The 13,023-nt window shown below is 43.9% G+C and overlaps 1 protein-coding gene across 3 annotated transcripts in view; it reads left to right on the plus strand.

The window, feature by feature from the left end:
• Positions 1-13,023, plus strand: part of bltp3b (bridge-like lipid transfer protein family member 3B) — a 32,806-nt gene that overhangs the window by 17,824 nt on the left and 1,959 nt on the right. The window contains exons 14-23 of one of the 3 annotated variants that reach the window (XM_086268381.1): positions 58-804; positions 1,099-1,784; positions 4,025-4,108; positions 4,798-4,946; positions 6,327-6,484; positions 6,571-6,721; positions 7,532-7,573; positions 10,633-10,892; positions 11,288-11,393; positions 11,563-11,720. In XM_086268381.1, the coding sequence (XP_086124507.1) occupies positions 58-804; positions 1,099-1,784; positions 4,025-4,108; positions 4,798-4,946; positions 6,327-6,484; positions 6,571-6,721; positions 7,532-7,573; positions 10,633-10,892; positions 11,288-11,393; positions 11,563-11,720 (2,541 nt within the window). The remainder of the gene's footprint in view (positions 1-57; positions 805-1,098; positions 1,785-4,024; positions 4,109-4,797; positions 4,947-6,326; positions 6,485-6,570; positions 6,722-7,531; positions 7,574-10,632; positions 10,893-11,287; positions 11,394-11,562; positions 11,721-13,023) is intronic. The other 2 variants (XM_086268382.1, XM_086268383.1) reach the window with 2 other exon arrangements.

Raw genomic sequence — 13,023 nt, forward strand, 5'->3', positions numbered from 1 at the left:
ACTGTATTTTCTCGGATTCATGCCTTTTTTAAAAAATTATTATTATTTCTCCACTAGCTCGTAATTCCCACTGATCAGGACTCTTCTTCGCCTGCTGACCTGCCTCGCTCCATCTCAATTCAGACTTCAGAAATGGCAGCCACTAACACCCGACACCCGGCCAACTGTACACGATCCCACCTTGAAGCCCTTCTGCAGGCCTTTGAAGAGGAACCCTTCTTCTGTTCATCTTTTTCCTCTTTCCCTCGCTCCTCATCCTCTTTACCAATCCTCCATCCCGTCTTCCAGCGCCACGCTCACGAACAGGACACCAAGTTGCACGACATTTATCGGGGCCTGGTGGTGCCCACGATGGGCACGGACGCCCTCAAGATGCCTGCAGCCACTGACTTTTGGGCGTTGCACTTTGCCCAGTTTTGGGTGGACTATGAAGGAACCCGCGGAGGTAAAGGGCGGCCCCAGCCCTTTGTGGACTCCTTCCCTCTAACTGTGTGGGCGTGTCAGCCAGCAAAGCTCGTCCAGCATCAGGAGAAGCTGAGGAGTGCTGCTGGACCAGGACTGTCCAGAAGCTCGTCAGCGGAGGCTGTCGCACGTTTACAGAGGAAGCGATTATTAAAGGAGTATTACAGCACTGATGCAACGACATCATCACCTCACAATAGCAATTCAGCACTGCCAGCCAGTAATGGTCTCCATAAACCCCTCTCACTAGACAGTCTGCCCTCCTCATCCTCCTCTTTGTCATCAGATAAAGATGCAGATGTGCATGTGTTGGTGCATGTGCAGAAGCATCTGAGCGCTCAGGTATTTTTTTCATAAAGGCTTTTGTATCTAATTTGCTTTTTTTAAATTCCATATCTTTTGGTTGGTTTGAAACCTAAATAGGAAGGAAAATCTACTTAATTGGTAATGGTAACAGTTCTGACCTGTTACCTTTACAGGGATAAAAAGAATAAACATCACAGATTGAAAAGAGACAGGAAAGTTAAGAAGTTAAACAATAAACCTTTGATAGTTAACAACCCCCTGAAAAAAGCTTCACAGCATTAACACATTTATACATCTTTAATAACGCCTTTATTCTGTGCGTGTGTTTAGGTAAGCCATCGGCAGTATGTGTTTCTGATGCAGCTTCAGCGCACCATCAAATCCCTGCAGCAGACACTACAGCAGGATATGGAGAAGATGAGCTCCAAGAGAGACCGCAAGGATCCTTCCCACCATCCGGCAGATCGCCAGCCGTTCACCGTCTGCTTGGGCCTCCTGCTCAAAAGCACAGAGGTGTCCCTGCTCCTGAAGCCCATTCCGCAGCCTGAGGGTTCAGGATCTCCTCCAGGCTCGGAGCTGTCGCCCTCAGAGAGCCGAGGAACTCTGGAGCCTGCGAGTGATGCGAGAGACGGGGGAGAGAAAGGCAATGAAGGATCTGGCTCAGAAGGTGGAAGAGCCAAGCAGTCTTGCACTGTAGACCAGCTGCTATGTAGCCATGGCTTAGAGGGAGGACCCATGCAGGTTCCTGCACCTCTCGTTCCCGCTTCCACTTCAACTACACATCCCGACTTGAACCACAAAACGTCAGTGGAGGAGAGGACTCCAGCTAAAAGGACTGGGCGGGGGAGTTCAGATGAAGGTGGCGAGGTGCTGATGGATGGGTTGTCTGGAGGTGATGATATGGGATCTAGGTTAGACTCCAAAAGCCAACCATGTGACCATCTGCCTGATCCACTCAGCAGCAAAGACTGGAGCGACAAAGACAAGGCTGCAAAGATGCCTCAGTCAATATCCAGGTATTCAGTTTGTCTCACGAATGCTATTAGTTTCCACAACAGAGTCATTACTAATACGTTAAGGCAGAACTGTGCTGCTTCAACATTTAGACTCCGCTGAGATAAGCCAGTAATTAGTTTTGTTTATACAGTTCAGTTTCACACATTTGCAGAAGAGGAATCGCTCTACCAGGAATCAGATGCTTGCAGTACAGGCTGTGTAAGTGCATTATTAAGTTAGTGCTGAACACCAAGAGATAAACAAAAAAAATATTAAGGATTCAACAAAGCATAATTTTAATAAGGTTAGTCTGCTGATGATTTTGTTGATTAACAAGTTAATCTTTGTAGAATCTTTTCCAGTCGGGAAAGCATGTTAAAGAGGCCATTACAATGTCAACATCCTAACTAATGTTGTACAGATGCTTGTTTTATCCAACCAAGGTCTAAAGCCCAAATTTGCTACCATACAAGGACTAGAATCACACCCATAAAAAAACAAAAACAGACATATCCCCTGAAAGGCCGTCTCCTTGTGTCATCACTTTCATCACTCCTGCTGCGTTTGGATCACTCTCTGGTTGATCTGACTACTCGTTCATGTGCATTTGAGATTTGCCCTGGTTTTCATTTATTAAAAGTGACCCTACAACCTAAATGTAACTTTGCAGGGAGCCAAATGTTACGAACAGGGCTGAGGGGGGATTGTGTTGGTGTGGCTGCACCACAGCTCAGGACGTTCTCTCTCAGGCGTTAAGATGTTACAGCAGGACTCTTTATTAAGAAAAGGATGCCCCCGGTTGTGTTAGTCTTGAAGTGTTTCCTTCAATTTGGATACTCTGTTCTCTTCTGTGCTGAAGAGTGCGCTTGTAGCTGGAAACGGAGCTCTCGTCACCAGGGAGGAAACTGCGAAATTGCAAATATGCATTTGCAGATCAGATCATGGCTTCCATGGAGTAATCCAAATATAACTGAGAAACACAAAAATAGGCCCTTGAAAGTGACAACAGGCAACTTTAAATTGGGATATGTTTCTTTTTTATTTGTGGAGTTCGAAAAAGTTTTGATTCAATTTTATTTATACGACGCCCAAATAACAGCAGCAGTTGCCTCAAGGCGCTTTATATTGTGGGGTCGATTGTACAATAATACAACAGAGAAAACCCCAACAGTCATATGAACACCCTATGTGCAAGCACTTTGGTGACAGTGGGAGGGAAAAACTCCCTTTTAACAGGAAGAAACATTCAGCAGAACCAGGCTCAGGGATGGGCAGACATCTACACTGACCAGTTTGGGTGAGACGAGGAAGAGTAATCAAATGTGTAATTGAGGGGGGGGGATAAACAAACTCAAACAATCTTAATGTTTGAAGCTGAAATCTTAATTTCCATATGATCTTTAAAGCTTGAAACATACCACTTAAACCACTTCCAGACTAGTTCAGCCTTCAATAAGTAGTCCAGAAATGTTCAGCTGATGACTTGATTTAGCTGACAGAAAATTAATTGACAGCAGGGTTGTTAGTTAATGAATTGATAAAGTTATTTATGTAGGAAAAAGGCTAAACAATCCCTTTTTTTTGCCCAACTATTTTAGTTGCATGTAAAAGGTTAAAGTGGTTCCGTAGGTGACCGTCATATGAAACTAGTTGTGCCTTTTATAAGAGAGAAAAGCAATGGAGTAAAATATGGGGAGCAGGAGTGTGTAGGCACAGGATAAGACAACGGTACTAAGTGCTGAGTACACCCTTAGCTGCAAACATAATGTCAAAAAAATCAAATATCTATTAGATTTTATAAGTAAACCAGCAAACATATTTTCTACTAGATGATTTGCACCCAGTTTAAATAGCGTTGCGGTGCTGAATCCAGAGAAGTGATCGTATGTCACAGTTGTCAGACTTTTGTTAAATGATCCAGACAGCTTTTTCAGAAAGACCTCTGTGCCTCGCTGTCATTGACCTAAATGAGTCTTTCTCTCACTAATTTCATGTCTATTCCTGAACACAAGAGCTGTGTGTCGAATTCCCACATGAGTGCTCGTCAGTCTGAATGTTCAGTCTTCTCACATCACCTGTCTCACTTTCTGAATGTTGGCCAGCCACAAGCTGCTGTCTTTTCTTACATGTGTTTTCTCATCTGCCGTCTGTCGACATTTGGATGTTCTGTGTTTTAACTCATTCATTTCATTTTCTGCCTCTTGACCTTTGCTTTGACCCATGCGAGGTGTGCGTGTGTGTGTGTTTTCTCTCTATCAAGGAAAGGAAGTTTGTCTGTGGTATCTGATCTCCTCAGCTCCTCAAACTCCAGCAGATCCACCTCCCTTTATTCCATGTCCAACATGTAAGCCACTGGATCTGTGACTAGCTGTGCTAATGAGGGTGTACATGTACCCTGTGTGTGTGTCCTCCTGCTTGCAGTCTGTGGATGAGTACAAATGCAAATGTGTATATGTGCATCCTCTGTGGGCATGCATTTGCATGAGTGCATGTCTGTATGTGTTATTTTTCTCCCCTCTGTTTGCTGTCTATTTGTTAACCCTTCATGGTCGAGATGAAATGGGAAGCTCTTCCTTTGTGACAGTCCACCCCCCCCCCCCCCCCCCGCCTTGTGTTCTCAGTCTGTCGGGAGCAGCTTTTATTTTTTTGTCTGATCTGAATTTTTCTTGAGATTATTTCTGGCGCTCTGGTGAGGCTAGCACACTTGGTTCTTACGTGACCTTAAACAACACTACACAAAGGAATGAAGCGATATTTAATTCATGACTTGTCGAGTAGGCTCTGTCAGCTCAGAGAGAGCACTGTGGTGTCGGCTAGTGTCGGCATAACACAAACTCCTATCAGATGTGATGAAATAGTTTCACTGGACTCCTTTTTTATGTCACTGTTACTCAGTCTGTCATAAATTAGTCATAACTTAGAATTAATTGCATGCATGAAAATTGTACCTCAAGCAGAAACAGAGTGATCGGGGTGATTATGGTCACTACTGTCACACCTCCTCATGCGCCCGTGTATGTGTGTGTGTTGTAGTGGTCGTTTGATGCGGGATCGCTCCCAGTCCAGTTTCTCTGTGTCCTATAAAAATATGAAGAAGAGCCCCTCTCTGCAGTCCCTGGACAACATCTCCATAGATAGCTACCTGATGGAGGATGGAGACACTTACAGCCTGCTGGAAAGAGGTAAAAATATCGTGTAGTTGCACTAAGCTCCACCATTTTATCCTGACCTTTGGACTTCTTATGTGTTTCATGGAGTAGAGCATATCTCCGCAGGGATCAAGATTTAATGATTTGTGTAGGTGTAGTTGCAGCTTGCTGTTTGGCCTTAAGGTGGCAGCATTGTGCTGGTTGTGCATTGGTGAACTGGATTACATGAGAAAGGAAAAAGTTACACTAATGAATACAAAACATGATATACTATACTGGATCAACAAAATTTAGGCCAACAATGCAGAAGCTGCGTGTGGAAAAAATAACTACAGCCTTAAGGCTTCCACAGGGATTAAGAGGGTAAATAGTAGGCAGGTGCTGTTAATCAGATCCACTTGTAAAAGCTGAGGTTTTGGTAAACTGGGAAGGGTTTTGGGCATTTTTTTCAAACAGTCTGAAGTCCATCATCATACACTGAGTGACTATTTAGAAGTGGGAAACATTCAACACAGAGTGGATGATGTAACAAATTCACCAGAAGTTCAGACCCCTGCAATGCTCAGATAAACTGTAAAAGCCCAAGAACTGCACTTCAGACACTACAGGCCTGTCACAAGACAGGTTCATGTCTTAAAATTTCAAGTTCATGACAGGATAGCTAGAAAAAAAGACTGAACAAGTACGGCGCGTTTGGAAAGGTTGTCAGGACAAAGCCTCTTCTCTCTAAAAAGAACATGGCAGCACAGCTTACACAAACCACAAGACTTCTGCAACAGTGTCCTTTAGACAGATGAGACCAGAGTGGAGGTGTTTGGACATGATTCACAGCCCTATATTTGGAGAAAGCCTGACACAGCATATCAGCACAACTGCTGGGCGATGATTTGGGCGTGTTTTGCAACCATAGGACATGGGCACCTTTTGCAGTCATTGAGTCCAGCTAAAGCTTGGCCCAAATTGGATCATGCTACAAGACGATGATTCCAGGCAAAGTAGCTAATTTACAACAGAATTGCTGCAAAAGAAAAGAATAAAGGTGCTGCAGTGGCCTCAACCTGATTGAGCTGCTGTGGTGGGACCTTAAGAGAGCTGTGCATTAACGAATGCCTGCAAACTTCAATGAACTAAAGTAGCAGTGTTGTTAAAAAGGAGTTGCCAAAATTCCTTCTTAAGGACTTTGAGACACTGATTAAGTTGGACAGAAAAAGGTGAGCTCAGTTATTGCTCTTGTAGGTGGTTCTGCAAACTATTGAATCACGACATGCACTTAGTTTATAACAGATCCTTTTTATTATGTGTTATGTAAAACGTTAGAGTTCATCAGAGGGTGTATGGTTCTCTTTATCATGATCATACATGTGTTTATTTGTCTGTGTGTGTCACATTTGTATTCCTTTATGTACTTTGCAGACGACGTGTCCATCTCAGGCTTCAAGGACGTCATCAGTGAACAAAGCACCGCAGAGAGCGCCATCGAGGCAGCGACTGGTCAGGAGCACGAGGGGGGAGAGTCCCCCGACTCTGCCAGCGCAGCATCACAGAGCATTGATGAGCCCACCAAAGATACAGTAAGAAACAGTGGTTTTGGGATGAACAATAAAAAGCCAGCATGCGCAGCTTATTCGATTTTTAAATATGTATTCCTCACCTCCAGGTGTCAGTGCTGGTGTTGAAGGTGCAGTCGGTGTGTGTGGGCATGGAGGCCATGGGCGAGAGCACAGCCGTGGCTCTGGAGGTGGGCCGGGTCACACCCAGCCAGCTGGGAAATGTCAGCCTCAGACAGTACCTCAGCAACCGCAGCCTGGGTAAGAAATGCAAGTCGGCTACGCGCATGTTTTAAAGTTTTGTCTGAGAATGAGCATGAGACAAACAGCTTTTCATGTGAGCTCTAATTATTTTTGAGTGTTTTTTTTATTTAAATGTTACAAATGCCAAACTATCACATGAATATTGCCACATTGTCAATTGATAATTAGCAAAACCAGTGCTAATACGTAAAATTGTGTGCACCTGTGTTTGTTAATGGATTTAGACTCAATCCAGCTACAGCTTTTTTTTGTGGCTTTTTATCCTTTTTTTTTTTTTTTTTGAGGAGGTGGAGGGTGGAGTGTTTCAGAGAGTAAGAGGGATCATTAGGACAGGGAGAGGAAGGAACATGTGATAAAGGTCCTGGAAAAGACCATCAGGATACTGAGGCGACACCTGACATTAAAAAAAAATGTTGTTCACATTTGAAATGATGGGGTGAACAGCAGCTTACATCAGGACATCCACGTTTCTCTCTCAGCAGATGCCAGTGAAAGCAGGAAGGTGATATATAGAGAGTGTTGGGGGAAAAAAGACGTTTGTTCTCAGTTACAGCAGTGATTTATTGATCATTTAAGGCTTTGAGTGCTTCTCAGATTTGAGAATGAATTGCCATCCTTGGTGGAGTTTCTGGGACAAAGCCAGACATTTCATGGCACATCCCTGTGTGATGATTGGTAGATGAATGCAGCCTGAGTCTGAATCCACTTATCTTCTCAAGTGCACACACACACACTCGCACACTAACAGCCCACCACTACCAACCACCCCCTTCACCTTTTTTATTTACCCTCCATAACTCCCCACAGGTATGGTGTGTTCAGTACCAATACCTGCACAAAGCAGCCAAGGTAACTGCTGCGTGTTAATGCGCCATCTGTAGCCTAGCGTGCATGCTTGCATTCGTGCCTCTTTTTCCATCTGTGTACGTGTTTCTTTGTTTGTTTGTGTGTGTGTGTGTTACGGTTTGCAGGACTTGCTCAGTGGCATGCGCTGCAGATGCAGACGGCGTGTGTTGCAACGCATGAGGAGTGTGTGGTGCTCCTTTTTTTTTTTTTTTTTTTTTTTTTTTTAGCAGCAGCAGCAGCACGGGGTGCTGATGTGGTATTGTGTGTGTGTGTGTGTGTGTGCGTGTGTGTGTGTGGCACTTAACAGAGGATAAATGTGACCGTAATGGAGTGAGTGGTCCCATTATTTGCAACATTAGGCCTGCAACCTTCAAATCTACGCACATTCGTGCCATATTTAGGGTAACAGCTACTTTTTGTGCTGACAGCTTTAACCCCAAATCCTCCCATCCTTCCTCTTTCACCCTCTCTCTCCATCCTCCCCTGTTTTTTTTTCTTTTTCCCTCCTACTACCTCATCTCTCCACTGCAGCAGACTTTGCAGTTTCAGTCCAGTGATTCAGGCAATGAGAGAAATGCCAGCTTTACCCCTCGCCTCCTCTCACAAAAGCTATCCTACCTCCCCCCCTCTTCCTTCTTTGTTTCCCTCCACCTTCCTTTTCACTCTTCCCTCCAGGTCCTACTCCATCTTCCTACTAATCCTCTGTCATTCACCCCTCCCTTTCCTTCACCTTTCCTTTCCTTCATCTCTCTCCCTCTGTAGGCCATTTCCCCTCCCCTCCCTGTCTTATCACAGTCATTCAGTTCTTGGCTGCCGGCTCCCTCGCTCTCTCTCCTCACCCACTCCCATCTTCCCTCTCTTCGCCTCAACCCTGGCTGCTCAGGATTGAGAGAATATGCAATTTTATCTGAGGAAAAGCTGACAGAATTCGGTGTGTGTGTGTGTGTGTGTGTGTGTGTGTGTGTGTGTGTGTCTTTGAGTGTTTTTGCTAGGCGTGCAGTTGCCCTACAGTATTAACCTTCTCCTGACTGTCCTTTAGAGAGCGTTTGAAAGGGAAGCGACGCGCTTCTCGCTGTCATAATAAAAAGAGTGATTTCTTTAAGTGGCCATTTTCATGCCTTGCTAAGTGTTCCTATTGCGACTCTCTCACCTGTTCAAAAGCTTGTCTGTATTTGTGCGCTTGCCCAGTGAACGTCCCCCTTTTGTGTGCTGACGTTGACAACTCCTTGAGACTTTTCTCACTTCACGTCTTCTTTCTCTCTGTACTCATTTTTTTGTCTTCTTTACTTCTGTTTCTCAAAAAAAACCCAGCAAAAAAATAGGATTCTTACAGTCACATTTTGTAGTTCCTGTAGTCATATTCAAGTCTTTCAGGGGTGAAACTCTTTTTTTCATTAGTACACCAGCAAACCTTTTTCTTTTCAGCTCCTTGGAGCTTAGATGTGCTAGGTGTTTTATTCATATAATAAATAAAAAAGTATTAAATGAAAACTTTTGCTTGTATTTTCCACCAAACCCTCAAGTCCCCAGGCTTTGGAAATAATTAAACATTACAGCTGGAAAGAGCCGATGGGACTGTAAAAGATCTCCTTCAGCCCACCTTCTTAAATCCTTCCGGCTTCTTTTCTTTCTTTCGTTCTTTCTTTCTTTTTAACTTTCTGTTCAAGTCCGTCTCCCACTCGTCTTTCTGATGTTATTCTTCCTCTGTCTTTTCATTCATCCCACCTCTTACTTTGAGCTTGTGTAAACCTGATATTAAAATTCACCCTTTATTTAGAAGAAGTAACCGTGATGACCTCGAGATGTTTTTGACACATTTTAAGAAGTAAGGAACGTCCTTAAACTTCACCGTGACAACAATGTGAGCATATTAAACTTTATTAATGTCTTAAATGCCCTGCTCAATAGTGCCTAATAGTGTATAGTCCCACCTGGTGGGTGTTAGCAGTGGATCCTTTTCATGATGTAGTTTGCGGGGTGACACCTCTGTGGAAATCACCGATGCTCAGATTTGGTTGAAGATAATTCGAGGTTCAGTGCCCAAAGCTCTTTGTGACATTCTTTTAGTGGTTCCTGAGCAGTTTTTGGTAGTGTGACATGGTGTGCTTGGTCTGCTGCAGTGTTTTGATGGGTGGTAAGTGACATCCACGTGAATGGTAGCACCCAAAGAGTCTGATGCTTCTTGATTTTTCAGCCCCAGCATTCGGATGGCAGGATGAGAATTAGCTTAAACAGCAAGAAAGCATGGATCCATCCTGCCTTGTATCAACAGCTGCGGGTAGAGTAATTGTTTGGGATAATAGTGGGTTTTTCTGGTGCACTTTGGACCCCATAGTATCAACCGAGCATCATTTAAACACCACAGCCTTCCTGAGTATTGTTGCCGACTATGTCTGCCCATATTGTACCGACTGTTTGCAGCAGGATAACATGCAATGTCACAAAACTCATTTTAAACTGGTTTCTTGAGCATGAAAATGAGTGTCCTTTACTCAGATATCTCCTACTTCCATCCACTGGATAAATCTGCAGCAGCTGTTTGATGCTGTCATGTCAGTATGAACCAAAATCTCAGAGGAATGTTTCCTGCACCTCGTTGAATCTGTGCCATGAAGAGTTAAGTTGTTTCTGAAGCCAAAAGCGGATCAAACCAAGTACTAGCAAGGCGTACCTAATAAAGTGACTCTACACTGATGTTGAGAAAAGGGAATGAAAAAGGAAAAAAAGAGAGATTTTGGCACCATCTTTTTTTCTCTGACATAAATTTGAGACCAGTGTTCATAGTAGGTTCAAAAACATCTCGAGATAAAAGTTTGCAGTCAGCTAATATCAGCTGATGGTTTGACCTGATTACACAGAGAGATTAAAACAGTCCAAATCTTGAATTAGACAAGAAGTGAAATGTTCTTCTTGTCAGATTCCTGGGCACTTTCAAAAGACACACCAGCCTTATTTCATGTTGGGTGGATTTTAATGTCGGGTGTGTTTAAGCTGACTTGTCTTATCTCCAAGCTTCACAAATGTGGCGTTGATGTTAACAGCTTATATGTCTTCCTTCCCAGCTGGCGGCGAGACCAGCTCTGCATCCATCCAGGGCCTTCACGGTCCGGCGGTCCGGGCTCGGCTGGAAAGCGGGCCCTGGGCCGCCGCCCACTCCCCGTTGGCTGAACGTAACGGTTTCCTCCAGCTGCAGCTTCACGATTACACGGCGAGCTTCATGATGTCCTCGCTCCGCAACCTTTCCCTTTTCCTGGAGGACGACTCGGCCTCCCAGGTGCTGCCCATGGAGATCAGCATCAGGGACACACACATTGATTTAAAGGTGAAAAGACTTATTTCAGTTTCGTACTTTGCAAAGTTTGTGTTTTACCCCGAGGTTACTGTTGCAGAACACCAACAGAACTGTTTCAGTGGGAAATTTGTCTCATTGCTTCAAATCCAGTTTTACTAATGGAGCCCATAACTCACTGCCTCAGACTAAAGCACTCTCTTGTTATCAAGTTAAATATTTTGAACAGTGGCCTAATTGGCATTTGGATTTGAACTAAAGGTTTAATGACACAGAAAGAAAAGGCCTTTCTACTCTCTGTTTGGTTCTTTCATGGTCAAGCAGCTTTGCTGTGAAACTGATTTGAGAAAATGGATTTGGACTAAACGTCTCCCTCATTCTGTCTCTGGTACACTCAGTCCCAACAACATGTGCTGTGTCTCCTGCAGGATGATGACCCTCGTGATAATCCCAACTCGGAGCCCTCGCCGGTCATGCTGCACATCGACAGCCTCATCGTACACAGAAGAGACGACGGGTCTTTCTCTATAGGAGGTGACAAACGTGCACGCATTTTCATCTGCCAGATATTTCCACCTCCACTCCAGCGCTGATTCACTGCAGTTATATAAGATGACCTATTAAGTGGCTTTTTAAAGTCCACGCTCGCTGCATCCACACATCCGAACTCCCTCCTCTTCTCCCTCTCTCTTTTTCCTCGCAGTGGATAGAGCAGGAGAGGCCAAACCCAAGCAAGCGGCCTCAGTGATTGACAGCTCTCTGAGTCCAGTCCCTGAGACTGTGGGCGGCATCTGTGGTGTTTCAAAGGCGACGCAGACTCAGGCTCCGCCTACAAGCCCCCCTCCATCTGACAAGGAGAAGGTGAGAAATACGGCAAAACACAGTGGAAAGATAGCATAGAGGCAAAAATAAACAAACACCACATGTGCAAACAGTGTTGATGTTCATGTTTTTGTTCTTCTTCTTTGTCATTTTCTCCTACAAACAGCTCCAAATGAGAATGTTGTTTCTTTCTGATCATTCTGGAGGCTGAAGCATGGTGTGCCAGGTTTTGCTTTGGTAAAGCTATTCCAGTTCTGTGTTTGGCTTGAGCTTGTTTCACAGTGGGAGTGATATTTAGAAACTTAGGAAAAGCATTGCATTTTCAGCCAGATCTACAATCTACTCGATGCTTATTCATTGCCACCAAAATAGCTAAATTACCTTTTAAACTTTATCCCACGGCGAGGGTCTGTTTGGAATTACAATACTGTTTAAAGTCTTGAGCCTCTCTGCATTTATTTTTGCTGGAAAAATGGAAATTAGGTGCAGCAATTTATTGACCACCTTTATTCTTCAGCACAGCCTGAACTCTCTTAAGCAAACTTTCTTGTAATTTCTTTAAGTAGTCTTCACAAATAGTTCTCCAGGCTTCTTGAAGGACATTCAAAGTTCTTGCTTGGATATTAGCTGCCTTTTGTTTTGTTCTTTGTCAAAATGATCCCATGTTGCGTCAGTAATGGTAAGGTCCAGGCTCTGAGGAGGCCAGTCTGAACCCACTGCCAATCAGGTGCTTTCCAGATACAGATATTGGATGGTGAGACCATTTCTGATGAAGCGTCAGTGAACAGTAGATGGATCAGCTGAAGGGTCAGATGCATCTCTCAGGTCCTGTTTCAGGTTTTGACTGGATATTTTCCTATTTCTTAAGGAGATGATGACTTTCATATATAGATAGCTTTTTTTTTTCTTCCCCTTTTGTCCTCCACTTTTTCAAGTTCCTCCAATTTTTTTAAAGACACACTGCACACTGTGCTGAGATACACTGAGCTTTTAGCTAATAGCTCTCTGGGGATCACCCTGTAGGTGCAAAGCTACTGTTGATGAACAAATTGTGTTTTTGAAACTGGATGTTAGTAACAAAGAGTCTAAATGGTCTCTGTCCATTTCTTCTATTGATTAAGACTGCTTTGAAATATTACCACAAAATCTGTCTCTTTGCAAGCACAATAAAAAGAAATGAGAAATGACTCAAGAATTTTACATCATACTGTAGGCAGCTAAGACCTATTGTCTCATCTGGCTTTTTGGTCACGGCTAAAAGACAGAAGTCATTATGTGCAAAAGCCACACTATAGTTCAGTGGAATCAGACACGAAAAGCCCCTGAAACTGTTCACTGTAGC

The sequence above is a fragment of the Aulonocara sp. 'chitande type north' Nkhata Bay genome, linkage group LG17, assembly GCF_057382095.1.
Source record: "Aulonocara sp. 'chitande type north' Nkhata Bay isolate Kocher_YH1m ecotype deep benthic linkage group LG17, A_spYH_male_GT1.1, whole genome shotgun sequence".
Lineage (NCBI taxonomy): Eukaryota > Metazoa > Chordata > Actinopteri > Cichliformes > Cichlidae > Aulonocara > Aulonocara sp. 'chitande type north' Nkhata Bay.